Below are 17,138 nucleotides of genomic sequence, written 5' to 3'. Positions count from 1 at the left end.
GTCTGGGATAAAAAATATATAGTGGGAAAGGTCAAATGGAAATCTCTGAAATTGCGTCTGAATTGTCTCTAAATAATAATTTTAAAAGTGTCACTTTCAGGTTTTCGGGGAGAGGATGGTAGAAATTAATGCTACCCTTAAAGATTTTAAGGATTCAGGAATGGCATCTCCTTTGCATCTCAGTTTAATTTATTAGTCTGCAGCCAGCAGAAACAGATCCTAGAGGATGACAATAGGCTACACAAACTGAATTAAGTAATAGTCCCAAATATAGCTACAATGCCAGAAAGACTGTCTCTTCTAGAAGAATAAGGAGGTAGAAAGTTGAAAAAGATCATCTATAATGATTTCAATTTTTTTCTCATAAAATTAGAGCCAAAGTTATCTCTATTGAGTTGAGGGAGGTGAAATGTTGGTTTGAAGTATGTGGGAAAAACTGAATGGTCATTGTGGGGATGTGAGAGTATATTCCTTAAGAATAAATTTTAAAAACTTACTGTTTACATTGAGGGTTCATTTGAGAGCAGAAATCATGATCTTAAATTTTGGGAAGAATGAGGATGTAATTAGGAGGCTTCCTTGAACATGGAAGTAGAATCATCTAGTAGAAGATGGAAATTTAATCCAAAGATTGCCCTTTACTTTCTCAACTACTAGCAATTATGTAACCTTGCAGAAATTCATTCATTGGTATATATTGGATGTTTTATTATCTCTTATAATTGCTGAATAAGAATGGTTAGTCCTAATATATAATTTGAGGCCTGAATCTCATTTTATATTTGACACATTTTCTCTTTTGGATCATTAATTGGAGACATCCTATTCCAAATAGATGGCACAAAGATTCGTCAGATTCATTTTATTTGTCACCTTGCAAAGTATAGCAAAAGAAAGCTGACAGTACAGCACTGATGTAACATCAAAGTCAATCACAATCAAAAAATAAAAGAAAAATTAGACCTCATCTGAATTAAAATCTTTTGAGCATAAAAAATCATTATCAACAGAAAAGATAACTCACAAAATGGGAATTTTTCAAAGCACTTATTTTATAGAGATTAATATCCAGAATATATAAAGAACTCATACTACTCATCAGCAACAAAAAAAAATCAACAACCATTTTTAAAATGGGCAAGTGATGATAGACATTTCTCCAAAGATAGACATATGACCAACAAGCACATTAAAATATGCACAACATCACTAATCATTAAGGATATGAAAATTGAAATGAGTTAATACTTCCCACCTGTTGGGATGACTATTAATAAATAAAAATAAGTGTTAGCATGTATATGGAGAAAATGGAACCTTCATGCATCACTGATGAGAATGTAAAATGATCCAGCCACTATGGAAAATGGTATGGCAGTTCCTCAAAAAATTAAATATAGAATTACCACCACTTGACCCAGCAATTTCCCTTCTGAGTGTTTACCCAAAATAATTGGAAGCAAATACTCTTAACAGATATTTCTACACCAACGTTCATAGCAGCATTATTCACAGTAGCTGAAAAGTAGAATCTTATTTTTTATTTGTTTTAATTAGTTACACATGACAGTACAATAACCTTGACATATCATACATTTGAATCAGATGGGATACAATATCTCATTTTTCTGAGTACACAGGTTGCAGAATCACATTGGTCATGCATTCACATATATATTCACAGTAATAATAATGTCTGTTTCATTCTATTATCCTTCCTATCTCCCCAACCCCTCCTCTCCCCTCCCATCACTTCTCTCTACCTAATATAGAGTAATGCTATTCTTTTTTTTCTCACATCTTCATACATGTATTTTGTATAACAATGAGGGTCTCCTTCCACCATCTATGCAATTTCCCTTCTCCCTCCCTTTCCCTCCCACCCCTCTTCCCTATGTAGAGGTAATCTTCTTCTCATGCTCTTCCTCTCTTCCCCATTTTGAGTCACCCCCTTATATCAGAGAAGTCATTCAGCATTTGTTTTTTTGGAGATTGAGTAACTTCACTTAGCATAATCTGCTCTAATGTCATCCATTTCCCTGAAAATGGCATGATCTTATTATTTTTTAGTGCTGAGTAATATTCCATTGTGTATATATGCCACATTTTTTTTTTTATTCATTCATCCATTCAAAGGCATCTAGGTTGGCTTCACAATCTAACTATTGTGAATTGTGCTGCTATAAACATTGATGTGGCTGTGTCCCTGTAGTCAATCAAAGGACCTGTTTTTAGGTCCTTTGGGTATAGTCCAAGAAGAGGAATAGCTGGGTCAAATGGTGGTTCCATTCCCAGCTTTCCAAGGAATTTCCATACTGCTTTCCAAATTGGCTGCACCAATTTGCAGTCCCACCAACAGTGTATGAGTGTACCTTTTTCCTCCGAATCCTCACAGCACTTGTTGTTGTTTGACTTCATAATGGCTGCCATTCTTACTGGAGTGAGATGGTATCTTAGAGTAGTTTTAATTTGCATTTCTCTGATTGCTAGAGATGATGAGCATTTTTTTGTATACTTTTTGATTGATTGTATATCCTCTTCTAAGAAGTGTCTGTTCAGGTCCTTGGCCCATTTGTTGATTGGGTTATTTATTTATTTTGTTTGTTTGTTTAGCTTTTTGAGTTATTTGTATACCCTAGAGATTAGAGCTCTATCTGATGTGTGAGGGGTAAAAATTTGTTCCCAGGATGTAGGCTCCCTATTCACCTCACTTTTTAGTTCGAATCCATCCCATTTAACGAAAGGTACTAACACTTTAATGGTTCTAAAATGGTGGGTAATAGCATTATGGGTAGCATTATTTTCTTCTTTATACTTTTATCTACTTTCTCAATGTCCCATGAGAAATATATTTTACTTTATTATTAAAAAATAAATATTAAAAAGAAAAAATAAGCTTAAAAGACTAATGAATAATCATTTAAACTGAGTTCCTCTATGGAATGGGTAATTTGTAGGGATGGGAGGAGACAGCTACAATCTGCCTACAATGATGTATGTGAAAAGATATTCTCTTACTGACAGTCCACTAAATAGTGTTATAAATTAAACCTCATGAATTAACTAGCTAAATTTTAGGTTTGTTATTAATTGCACAAAAATACTCTTTCCTTCTTAAGGTGATCCGAATAACACTTCAACTAAGGAGACAAAAGATTCTACCAAATTGAAGGAACCAGAAAAGAGGTCAGCTACATTCATTCGACAAATCTAGTAGGAACCAAATACTCAAATACATACAGGATTACTTGTCAACACACCAGTACTTTTGTGATTTTATAATATCAAAATCCACTTCAAGTCCACAAATCACCATATTTTTATACTAATTTTTTAAAAATAAGATTATATGGATACTTCTGTCCAGTCTCTGTACATATTGGAAAAATGAATAAAATGACATGAATTTAATTTATGAATCTGTCATTTATGAGCTATGAAATATATTTGGTTACTAAATATTTTTAATCTTTGATTATCTCAGTTATAAAATGAAATAATAATGTGATGTGCTAGGTACGTAGAATAGAGCCTGCCTGGTACATAGTTAAGTGCTCAATAAATGATATCTTTGAATATTGATTAGTGTAACATTTCTTCTGCTATTTTTTTATGATATGAGCATTACTATTGGGGCCTTCCTACATCTCATTATGAGTCTCTGAGACCATTCATGTCACATTCACTTTTGAAAAAGAAGACATTCTAAATAGACTTTCCAGGGCTGGGGATGTGGCTCAAAGGATAGCACGCTCGCCTAGCATGCACGGGGCGCTGGGTTCGATCCTCAGCACCACATAAAAATAAAATAAAGATGTTGTGTCCATGAAAAACTAAAAAATAAATTTTAAAAAATAGACTTTCCACTGTCAGCTCTGCCTTCACATCTATTCACTTATCTCCGTCTTGATTATGACATCTGAGCCCAAATTTCCATCATTTCTTTCCTATACTGTTGCAATAGACTCCCAATTGGTTTTCCCAATTCTTCTAGTCATTTCTCAACACAATTGGAGATTTTTTAAAATTTTTGAAATAGTTGAGTAGCCATAAAAGAATATTTATAAAATATAAACTTAATAACTTCCCATTACTCTCAGAGTAGAAGAAAAATATCTTGGCTAGTTTAAAAAGTCCCTGTCCATCTCTCCAGAGTCATGACCTAATCTTTCCTCTAACTGTGCTTCAGTGACACTGGCTTTTGTTTCCCTCCACTTCCTCAAACTAGCAATGATCTTTTGATTTCAGGGTCTTGGCACATGTGTCCCTTCTGCTCAAAATTCTATACTTCTATGTTTTGCCAAAGCCCAATCATTCTTCAGGTATCAATTTAACTGGTGCTTCAAAAAGACCTTCCCTTACTTCTGCAATCTAAATTAGTTATCCTTGCTATTATTCTTCATGATATGCTTGACTCTTTATTCTTTATTCTTATCATGGTTTAGTATTAATTTTCCTTTCCTGTGAAAAGGGGATTCTGATTTTGTTAAGAGTAACTGATATGTTATAGCCACTCAATAATATTTGCCAAAAGAACTATCACATATTACACAGGGCTAGAAATTTCAGACAAGATTGTGTAAATGCTTGTACATTAAAGGTTGCTAATAAACTTCAGTTTGGTGATATACAAAATGTGTTGAGATCATGCTTAAATCTCTGTCCAGCCTGATCAACACCAGCCTTATCACAGTAGGACTTGAATTTCACGAACCAGGAGTGACTTGAGTTGACCTAGACTAGGAAAATACTCACCAGATTCACCCTGCCCAGGATTAGCCACATTAAACTAAATCAACCTCTAGGATTTGGCTGAGAAGAATATAGAGTGAATACTATTTGCTTATATCTACATAAAGTGAAGAATTATCATATTTTCTCTCAAAAGACAAGTAAACTTGCAGCTACTTAATTAGCCTAAAATAAAAATGAAATGTGTGTATACATTAAATTAAAATATGTACATAAATTAACTACACATGTATATATGTATTAAATTAAAATGTATGTTAAACATACTTTTTAAAATATAAAAATGATACGTTTGAATAAATTAAATTTTAAAATATATAAAGGAATATATTAAATAAAGGTTGACTACAGATCTCTTACACATATGGGACTTTAAAAATAGTAACTAATTTACATGACTTATCAAAGGAACAGTTATACATTAATTTTAAAACTTTTCTGTCAACACTTGAACTATATTATAGTTTTTAATAAAAATGAAACTTTTATATATTGAAAGAAATTTATGAGCTGCTTTCTAAAACTAAACCTTCACCCTTCCTTTCATTTCTACCCAGCAATGAAAATCTATGGTATCTGGAGAAAAACCCTGATAAATTAACAATAATGATTCAAAAGCTTTATGTGTTCGCTTTTACTTGGGCATTTGGAGGAAGTTTAAAGCATGAAGATGAACATGAAGATGATACACTATATTATCCAGCTTTTGAGCCTGATTCTGTTTCGGAAGTAACCTATAATTTTGACAAACTTGTACGTGAATTATTTGAAGACAATTCACAAGGAGGTAAGTTCTGGCTGGGAGGAATCATTATTTTGCTTATTATTTTAAAATAGTTTTTAAATTGTTGATGGACCTTTACTTTATTTATTAATTTATTTATATGTGGTGCTGAGAATCAAAGCCAGTACCTCACACATGCCAGGCAAGCACCCTACCACTGAGCCACAGCCCAGCTCTATTTTGCTTATTTTAAAATATTAATTAGAAGCAATGATTGTACTTATATTGACTAGGCCCATCTTTTGAAGTGTGAAGATTAAAGGTAAAATAGTATTAAGAAATAACACCTTTATGCTAATGAAAGGAGATTAAAGAAAATTAGATTCTTGATTGGTTCCAGATGCAATGAGAAGCTAGAACACTAGTGAAGCAAAAGGGAAAGCCTTAGAACTATGAACTCAGCCTTAGCCCATCAGCTGTGTAAGGATCCATACTATCCACACCACCATGTAGCAGGAACTTCTGCAGGAGCAGAATATTTAGTCTTATATTTTTATTTTAATTCTGAGTTATTTTATAAAGTCTTGTGCTTTATAGGTCAGTTCTAACAGGTGGAATCTATCCTAGTAACCTAAAATACTAACCCTTCCCATTTAGCTGTTGCTGATTAAAGAAACTTTGAATAGATAAAGAGATTGTTAATGCAGGTACCAAAAAGAGACAAAATATGAATGTATTTAGAAAAACCTTGTAAAACAAAGATGGGATTTTTTTTTGTGGTGCTGGGGATTGAACCTAGGACCTGTGCATTCAAGGCAAGGACTCTACCAACTGAACCATATCCCAAATATATTTGGCTACTAAATATTTTTAATCTTTGATTATCTCAGTTATAAAATGAAATAATAATGTGATGTGCTAGGTACGTAGAATAGAGCCTGCCTGGTACATAGTTAAGTGCTCAATAAATGCAGTCTTAATTCTTAATTCAGTCTTCTGAATTACTGTAAACAGTTCCATTTAAGACATCTGGATGGGAGCAGAGGTATAGCTCAATAAGAGACCGCGTGCGTAGTTTTTGCTAGGACCTGTGTTCAATCCTAGCAGTCAAAAATGCATATATATATATATATATATATATATATATATATATATATATATATATATATATAAACATCTGGATGACAAGTTTTATGTAATTTCCCATAGAAATTAACTTTTAATTTCAAAGCATTGCATGTTAATTTGTTATTGAAGTTAACTATTCAATTTTATGCCTCTTTTTTAAAAAAATTTATTCTTTAGAAGTATTTGGACACAATACCTTCATTTTATTTATTTACTTCTATTTGGTGCTGAGGATCAAACCCAAGGCCTCACACTTGCTAGACAAGTGCTTTACCACTGAGCCACAATCTCAGCACCTGCTAACTTTTAAAGATAGATAAACTACCTTAATTTATTGTCAGGAAGATCATAAACTAGAAATGTTTTATTAAAAATGTAAAAGCTATACACAAAATAAAGGAATTTTCGATGAGTTGTTAAAGTGTACTAAGGTATTTGTTTTCTTTGAAAATAGGATTAAAAATCAACTTTTAATTTGTTAGAAGAATGTATAAAATAGCATATTGATTTGAAGCACACAGAAAGTAATTAATAATTATATGTGATGCAAATACAAAAAAAAGAATAGCAATACTATATGATAAAGTAAAATTTATGCCAAAAGATTAAAGAGGATTCAAGAAAAACACTACATTAAAAAACAACAACCCTAGCTGGCCAAGGTGTAATCCCAGAGGCTTGGGAGATTGAGGCAGAAGGATCATGAGTTCAAAGCCAGCCTCAGCAAAGGCATAGCGTGAGGCACTAAGTAACTCAGTGTGACCCTGTCTCTAAAATAAAATAAAAAATAGGGCTGGGGATGTGGCTCAGTGGCCAAGTTCAATCCCCAGTACCAAAACAAACAAACAAACAAACAAAAAACCCACAAAACATAAAACGACCATGAACTTGTAGAAATATAACAATATGGTCTTTTAATAGCAAAATCTGATAGAATTCTAACAGGTAATAAATAATTCTAAAATTATAAGAGATTTTTAATTTGTCTCTATAAGAAATTGAAAGATTGAAACAGGCAAAAATAATAATTATAAGGTATATGTGTTAACATTGTTTTACATATACATTTATCATTTTAAATATTAACATTGTTATCTTTGTATGGTAAAATAATGGCTTAATTATTTTGCTTTTCATTATTCAATATCTTCAACAATTTTCTACTGAGAAAATATATTACTTTTAAAATGGAAAAATACATGTGATTTACAAATAAGTATCAATATTCTCTTATATATTGGTTTAGCCACAACCAGTACATTTCTATCATTTAAAAACATCATGTGTATTTACATAATAAGAAACAGAACTTTAGGGTAAGGTTTCAAGGCTATCAGATCAAAATTCACCTTAATTTCTGGATTATAAAAAGGACAAAAAGTTAATCAGTTTTTGCTTTTATACAATTAAATATTATGAAAAAGACAGACTTATTTAATATATTTGGACATACCTTTCTTAATAATCATATATTTCAGTTAGAGTTCATATTCTTAATTAAATCTCTTTCTTATGTGGATCTGTTTATCAATCTCAAATGTAGGTATCAGTCTACCAACTGGTGAACGGTCTATCTTTGGGTATTTTGTGGACATACTACAATGTGAATTCATACCTTGGTCAGATTTAGTTCCTAATATTCAGACATTAATTCAAAGAGGTAAGGGTAATTATACAAATTTCTTGTAATTTGTAATTTTTTGTAATTTCTTCAAAATGCTGAGGATACTGTATTTGTAAAATTAGTTATATATCAGCAAATTTAATTATTAATACATTCCAAATTTGTGTAGAGACCAGTTTGGATCCACATTTACAAAATGTGCCTTAAAAATAACTTTTGAATACTACTTTATGAGAAATCTGGAGTATTTTGAGTCATTTTCACATTGTAAAACTGAGTTCATTGAAAGTCTTATTAATCACAATATTTATTATTTCAATTAGCTATGATTATTGAAAGGAGAAAATGGTAAGGTTCACATCTAAAATAGGAAAAGTATGTATGTAAGAACTTACACTTGATTATATAGGAAACTACTCATTAGAAAAAAATACCATCGTTTGGTGAACATCCATATTTGCTAAATTATTTTTATTCTCAATCTTCTGCTTCTACATAAAACAAAAAAAAGCATAGAAACTTGTTGCACTTTAAGAGCTTGGAAGAAGTTTAAGGCAGGAACTTAATGGTCAGGCTTCTTGTCAAGTTCTTACAAATACAGATGGTCCTCAACTTGCAAGTTTTCAACTTTATGGTAGTGCAAAAGCAACACATAATCAGTAAAAACCATACTTCAAATCTGGAATTTGAAATTTGGATCATTTCTCAGACTAGCAATACTGGAATTTGAAATTTGGATCACTTCTCAGACTAGCAATAGGCAGTATCATACTCTTTTGCAATGTTGGGCAGTGGCAATAGTCATAGGAATATAAGAGGAAACAACCAATACTCTACAGTGTACTGTTACTAAACTATGCTGTTAAGTAGGTTAGGTGTATCAAATGCTTTTGACTTAACAACATTTTCAATTTACCTTGGGCTTATTTGGATATAATCACATCATCAAGGAGGAGAATCAGTATAAGAAGTTTAATGAATGGAAATTGAAATGAATAACTGAAGTCAGGTTTCTCTCATCAAATAATTTCAAAGTTTGGTTGCAAGAGTTTTTGACAGAAACCAACCAGAGCTGTCAGAATCGTAGGCATCCAGAAAGTTCTAATTTCAAATTTATTTTTGTTGGAAATACCAAAGTTATATTGTACATTGTTTTGTCACAATAAGCATTGGTGAGAGATCACAGATTCTATTTCATGTTAGTGCTAATATTGGGGGCATTTTTATCTTTAGCTTTTTCCCACTAGATAGAAATATAACTGAATATCATTTGCCTATAATTCAACACCTTCTCCAAATCTAAAACATTCACTTCTCTGGAGACAACTTACCCTACTTGTATGCAAAGGACATAGAAGCAATTAAAACCCTCCTGAGCTTTTAAACCAAACTTGTAATGATAATTTTAATGTCACAATACCATGTTTCCCCTGTAGTAAACCACAATATGTAGATTGGGCATCTTAGACATGCTTAAGGAAAAAAAATCACCTTTTGGTATTATTGCATAGAAAGCTGACTGAAGGAGAAATCCACAACAACTACATGAAGTGCTTTCTCCTGGACTTAAAACTCTATGGGGTTATCATTGAGCACAGATGTGATAAATCATGATGCAGAATTCCTTTTCCTACTATCATGGTGGAATAGTTATTGAAAGAAAACATTTTGCATGTGGATTGAGTTATATATTTTACTTCAATTTCCACTAATCTTTGAGGAGTTCAAATATGAATTGTGTAGTAACTAAGATTAATTAACAGTGCTGAAAATTATGCTTTATACAGCTTATTGAGGATATAATATCTATTTAACAAACTACACATACTTTTGATTGAAACAGTCATTTTTTTGTCAGGTTGACTGTTAAATGTTCAAGGAGGACAAAAACCAAAGCTTCTTTCCCTCCATTCTTTCTTTCTCACACAAACATGTATAATTTAATCTGACCTATTAAGGGCTCTCCCCTCTGTGGAAAGGTGAACTACCTTAAGCGAGCCCTTACATGGCCAGATACCCTATCCTGAGTGACCTAAGGAACCTCAAATCTTGAACTAAGGTTATCTGTGACTATTTTCTAGCATCCACTAAAAAGCTAATAGGACTATTTTCCTAAATCATATATTATTCATACAAACAATATTTTCAAATTTAATACTCAGTTAAAGGTAATTAGCAGAATCAAGATTATCACCATAAATTAACAAGACTTGAATGACTAGAATTACTGGCTATATATTCTAAGACATCCATACTTACTATGTTTAAAGAAATAAAAAATAAGCTTGAAAATACCTGAAAAGAATCAGAAACTATGAAAATGTGGCACAATTTGAAAAAGAATAAAACAGACCCTCTAGAGATGAAAAATGCAGCCAAATACGACCAGTGTAACTCCACATCATCTACAACTGCAATAATGGGATACTAATTAGAATAAATTGTTCTCTCTGTATGTATAACATGTTTAAATACAGTCTAGTATCATATATATCTAAAAAGAACAACTAAAAATAGTTATGAAGGAAAAATGACAACAAAAACAACCTACTTAAAGAGAAAAGGAAGCATTTTCATTAAAATCCAACATTTCAACTTATTTTTTTTTAATTTTTTGTAGCTGTAGATGGACAGAATGTCTTTATTTTATTTGTTTATTTTTATGTGGTGCTAAGGATCTAACTCAATGCCTCACACATTCTAGGCAAGTACTCTGTCACTGTACTACAGCGCCAACCTCTTAATGTTGTTTTGAAGATGCTAACCAATGCAGTTAAAAAAGAGAAAAAAATTAGATATGTAAATTTGAAAAGGAGATGGTTAGATTTTATTATTTGCAGATATTAAAATATTTATGAAACCCAAGAATACCTTAAAATGATAAACTATAAGTAAAAGTATAAAGAATATGAATTAACAATTCATAGAAAAATAAACACTTCTTACATATAAAGAGTTGATTCATATATGAGAAATTCAAGTTAATTTACAACTAGATATAATTTTTACCTGTAATTTTGGTGAGGATCAAGAAGTCTGATACCTTTCACGAAGGCATGAAGATATAGACTCTCAAATATTGGAGAGCAATTTGTCAATATCCATCAAATTATATATCATATGACAGTTTATATTGATCCAAAACTCTACTTATAAAAAAAATTAGTCCACATATATGTGAAATAACATATGTGTATCAGACTTGTTTGTAATAGCAAAAGATTGAAAACATCATAAATGTCCATAACTAGAGCACTGAGTAAAAAAAAGAAAAAATTTGCATGATACATTTGTTAAATGGAATGATACTGATCAGAAAAAAATCTTTTAATGGCTTATAAGAAAGTTTCTTTTTGGATTTATGTTTGTGTGTGTGTTTTATTTTACATCAAATTGCCTATGTTTGGCTATTTTTTACTTTTAAAAATGTCAATCTTTAAAATAGTTAAATTTCTTTATAATATGTTGAATTTTTTTCAGAAAGTATTAAGTACCCAAAATGTTAGTTTAATATTTCTAAGTCATTAGAAACTTTTCTTTTTTTAACTTAGGGACTTCATTACTGACTGACATTCAAGAATCTGGTGACAACATATTGAAGATGATAGAATGTGGAGAGTACATTAATTATGTTGCTACCCGAGACACAACATGCCTTTCTTTTCTCATGAGCCTTCTCTTAAAGAATTCCTGCCCTGTGCTTCTCACAGGTATTTTTAAAAAATGTAAATGAAGGGGTATTTTAGAGTTAGGAGGAAATATTACTTGGTCCAAACATGTGAAACGGGAAAAAATAGGTCCTGAAAAGTTTTGGTGACTATATCAATTTACATCCTTACTAACAGTGTATAAAATGCCCATTTCCCTACATATTTTCTAGTAGAGGACATTGTGAATCTTTTTCATCTTTTCATTACCTTCAGGAAAATTCTAGCAGTAGAACTACAGGGTAAATATATAACTGGTCTCCATAGCCTGTGGGCTGAGGTCCTTGGAGGTCTACTAATGGTAACATTGATTGGTTTAATTAAATCTACACATGTAATTCCTCAACCGGAAGCTAAATTTTTCACTTTTTTTACTTTTACCAAAGGAATCACTCTATAGTTTCCATTGTTTCTGAACATTTATTTCAACTTAATCACCTTTTCCAGTTTTCTAACTTATATGGTCCATCACCGGAGGCAAGTAGTATCATTTTCCCGGTTCCATATTCAAAGAATTCCAGCAGGGTGACTCTCAGGTAACCATAGCTTGCCTTTAATTTCATCTAAGGAATTATTATTTAGTGAATTATCAAGTCATGAGTCCCTGTTCTGCCTCAATAAAGAATTTATCATCAAATTTCTCCCTCCGATTGTCCTAGCAAATGTTCTCAAGGAATTTCATTTCATGTAGTATTTCTAGTGTGCTATAGGCAAAACAATTTGTGATGGGCTTAATGAACATTAGATAAAAATATATAGACAGTAGAATGAATCAGATATAACTTTCCTTTGCTCTTAAATGAATACACGACCAGTGTAACTCCACATTATGTACAACTACAAGAATGGGATCCTAATTGGAATGGGTTGTACTATATGTATGTATGTCAAAATGCACTCTACTGTCATGTATATATAAAAATAACAAATTTTTAAAACCCATTAGCTCCTTATCTATTCTTTTGTAAAATATGTAAATAATGTAGACTCTGAGAAGGATACATATTAACTCACTTACCTAGTCAGTATCACATTTTAAAAAGGGAAAAGCAAAAACATACTTTTCAAGTAAATTTCAGATGAAGGAAAATGCTATTGTTTCCTCAGACACCTAGGCTAGAGGTCTAACTCTGGGGACCCCAATAAACCAGGTCTGTTACACTGTTAGTTCTTTTTAATATGTTAACATATGTCATTTTCTGGCATGTAATTCTAACCTAAAATATTTTTTCCCTCTTAGGAGAATGTGGTGTTGGGAAAACTGCTACCATTAACCAAATGCTTGAAAAGTTAGAGAACTCCGGAGCATTTGATATAAAATATGGGTCAATTTTAGGAGATGTCCTATTACATAATGAGATCAAAAAATCAAGGTTGTATATATTAAACTTTAAATTTTATTCATCTATTATTTAGATTCTATTTATAAAAAAATGTTGGCCTTAACATATGTGTGCCTTGTTTTTAAAAAGCAAATCTATGCAATGAGTTGCCTGAAATTCCATCATGATATATTTCTTTTATTTTATACCTTTATTTTTTAATAAATTTTTTTATGTATTTTAATTAGGTATAATAACAGAATAATATTTTATTTAGTTATTTATTTTTATGTGGTCCTGAGGATCGAACCCAGAATCTCACATGTGCTAGGCAAGTGCTCCACCACTGAGCTACAACCCCAGCCCCATATATATTTCTATGTAATAAAAAAGTCACAAGGAAAATTGCAGAATGATATATAAACTATGTGTGTAAAATATATGCAAAGAAAAAAACCTGAAAGAATATGCACCAAAATGTTAAGACCATGAGTAATTTTTTCTGGTTATCATTATTTTCTCAATGTTTTGTAACAAATGTTACTTTTATTAAACTAAAAAAAAAAGTAAATCTATTATATAAAAATGCAGAGTTATTCAAAAGAAGAATTTTCCTAATCTCCCCTTTATGTTTTCAATTTAAATGCTCTCACTTAAAAATGATAATTGTATATATTTGTGGGATGTATGTTTTGATATGCATTATGAAATGATTACTTCAGCTAATTAACACATCTATCACCTCACTACTATTTTTTAGAGTGAGAACATTTAAATTTTTTTATTTGCTATATTGAAATAGGCAATACATTAGTATTAACTGTAGTCATCACTATGCAAGAGACCTTGAAATCTTATTCCTATATCTAACTGAACGTTGTTCTCTGACATTCCCTCCCACCTCACCTCCTTACCTCTGGAAACCACCATTCTATCTTTTGCTTCATCTTTTTTATATTACAAATATAAGTGAGATTATGCACTATTTGTCTTTCTGTGCCTGACTTGTATCTCTTGACATAATGTCCTCCAGGTTCGTCTATGTTGTCACAGATGACAAGATTTCAACGTTTTTAAGGCTGAACAGTATACCATTTTGTATATATACATTTTATTTATCCATTTATCCACTGATTAGTGGTTAGTGCCATATCTTGGCTATTGTAAGTAATGCTGCAGTGAACATTGAAATGTAGATGTCTATTCAACATACTGATTTCAGTACTTTGGGGTATATACCCAGAAATGGGATTGCTGTATCATATAGTAATTCTAGATGTAGTTTTTTGAGGAGCCTCCATACTGTTTTCCAGAATGTCTATACTAATTACATTTCTATGGACAGTGTACAAGTGTTCCTTTACTTCCACAGTCCTTGTGATTTTCCTTTTCCTGATGACTAATGATGTTGAATATTTTCCCATAAACCAATTGGCTATTTGTATGTATTCTTTTGTGAAATGAGTTGTGACCATTTTTTAACTGTTTTCTTTTTATCTAGTAGTTTGAGTTCCTTATATATTTTGGATACTAACTCCTTCTCAAATGTATTGTTTGCAAATATTTTCTTCAATTCCATAAGTTGTTTCTTCATTCTGTTGTTTCTTTTGTTGTATAAAAGCATTTTAATGTTTTTTTCATATTTTATTGGTGCATTGTAATTGTGTAATGCACATAATTACATAATGATACATAATGGTGAGATTGGTGATTACATATTCATACATGCACACAATTCAACAATATAATTTGGCCAATATCATTTCGAAGTACTTCCCCTTTCCTTCCTGTCATCCCTCCCTTTGATCCCTTTCCTCTATTCTACTGATTTCCCATTGATTTTATTGAGATTCCCCCACATTTCTTTTCCTTTTTCCTCTCTAGCTTCCAAAATTTTCCCTAATTTATATGATAGCATTTCTTGGATAGAGGTGAAATAATTTTGATGATGTAAAAACAAACATATATTAGGTGCTAAAAAAAAAAGAAAGAAAAAAAAAGTCTATGAACATAACGCCTAAACATGCATTCTGAGTTTGAGTCTTCTTTTTCATGAAAAGAAAAGAAATTCTTTTCTTTTTTTTCCACATCTGCATACATGTATTTTGTACAACAATGATGTCTCCTTCCACCATTCATGCAATTCCCCTTCTCCCTCCCTTTCTCTCCCACCCCTCTTCCCATACTCTTCGTCCCTACCCCATTTTGAGTCACCCCCCTTATATCAAAGAAGACATTTGGCATTTTTGTGGGGGGATTGGCTAACTTCACTTAGCATAATCTGCTCTAATGCCATCCATTTCCCTTCAAATGCCATGATCTTATTATTTTATAATGCTGAGTAATATTCCATTGTGTATAAATGCCACATTTTTTTTATCCATTCATTCATTGAAGGACATCTAGTTTGGCTCCACAGTTTAGCTATTATGAATTGTGCTGCAATAAACATTAATGTGGCTATGTCCTTGTAGTATGCTATTTTTAGTTCGTTTGGGTATAGTCCAAGAAGAGGAATAGCTGGGTCAAGTGGTGGTTTCATTCCTAGCTTTCCAAGGAATCTCCATACTGATTTCCAAATTGGCTGCACCAATTGCAGTCCCACCGGCAGTGTATGAGTGTACCTTTTTCTCTGCATCCTCACCAGCACTTGTTGTTTGTCTTCTTAATGGCTGCCATTCTTACTGGAGTGAGATGGTATCTTAGAGTAGTTTTAATTTGCATTTCTCTGATTGCTAGAGATGATTAGCATTTTTTCGTATATTTGTTGATTGATTGTATATCCTCTTCTGAGAAGTGTCTGTGCAGGTCCTTGGCCCATTTATTGATTGGATTGTTTGGGGTTTTTTGGTGCTTATCTTGTTCAGCTCTTTATATACCCTAGAGATTAGCATTCTATCGGATGTGTGAGGGGTAAAAATTTGTTCCCAAGATGTAAGCTCCCTATTCACCTCACATATTATTTCTCTTGACTGAGAAAAAAACTTTTTAGTTTGAATCCATCCCATTTGTTGATTCTTGGTTTTAATTCTTGTACTATAGGTGTCTTATTAAGGAAGTTGGGACCTAGCTTCAAGTGATGGAGATTGGGGCCTACTTTTTCTTCTATTAGACACAGAGTCTCTGGTTTAAATCCTATATCCTTGATCCATTTTGAGTTAACTTTTGTGCAAGGTGAGAGATAGGAATTCAGTTTCATTTTGTTGCATATGGATTTCCAATTTTCCCAGCACCATTTGTTGAAGATGCTATCCTTTCTCCAGTGCATGCTTTTGGCATCTTTGTCTAATATAAGGTAGTTATAATTCTGTGGGTTAGTCTCTGTGTCCTCTATTCTGTACCATTGGTCTACCAGCCTGTTTTGGTGCCAGTACCAAGCTGTTTTTGTTACTATTGCTCTGTAGTATAGATTAAGGTCTGGTATAGCTAGCAATACCACTTGTTTCACTCTTCCTGCTTAGAATTGCTTTAGCTATTCTGGGTCTCTTATTTTTCCAGATGAATTTAATGATTGCTTTTTCTATTTCTATGAGGAATGTCATTGAGATTTTGATCAGAATTTCATTGAACCTGTATAGTGCTTTTGATAGTATGGTCATTTTAATAATATTAATTCTGCCTATCCAGGAGCAAGGTAGATCTTTCCATCTTCTAAGGTCTTCTTCTATTTCTCTTTAGGGTTCTAGTTTTCATTGTAAAGATCTTTCATCTCTTTTGTTAGATTGATTCTCAAAAGTATTTTATTTTTTTGAGGATATTGTAAGTGGAGTAGTTTTCCTCATTTCCTTTTCAGAGGATTTGTCATTGATATACAGAAATGCCTTTGATTTATAGGTGTTGATTTTATATCCTGCCACTTTGCTGAATTTATTTACTAGTTC

The 17,138-nt window shown here is 31.9% G+C and overlaps 1 protein-coding gene across 1 annotated transcript in view; it reads left to right on the top strand.

Moving 5' to 3' along the window:
- The window catches only part of Dnah14 (dynein axonemal heavy chain 14), a 356,406-nt gene that overhangs the window by 192,243 nt on the left and 147,025 nt on the right, over nucleotides 1-17,138 (top strand). The window contains exons 41-45 of the mRNA XM_077802938.1: nucleotides 3,120-3,186; nucleotides 5,310-5,539; nucleotides 8,148-8,264; nucleotides 11,780-11,938; nucleotides 13,176-13,311. Coding sequence (XP_077659064.1) covers nucleotides 3,120-3,186; nucleotides 5,310-5,539; nucleotides 8,148-8,264; nucleotides 11,780-11,938; nucleotides 13,176-13,311 — 709 coding nt within the window. The remainder of the gene's footprint in view (nucleotides 1-3,119; nucleotides 3,187-5,309; nucleotides 5,540-8,147; nucleotides 8,265-11,779; nucleotides 11,939-13,175; nucleotides 13,312-17,138) is intronic.

Source organism: Urocitellus parryii, chromosome 9 (assembly GCF_045843805.1).
Source record: "Urocitellus parryii isolate mUroPar1 chromosome 9, mUroPar1.hap1, whole genome shotgun sequence".
In the NCBI taxonomy this organism is placed as follows: domain Eukaryota; kingdom Metazoa; phylum Chordata; class Mammalia; order Rodentia; family Sciuridae; genus Urocitellus; species Urocitellus parryii.
Note: the sequence above shows the minus strand (reverse complement) of the source record. Positions and strands in the feature narration are given on the sequence as shown.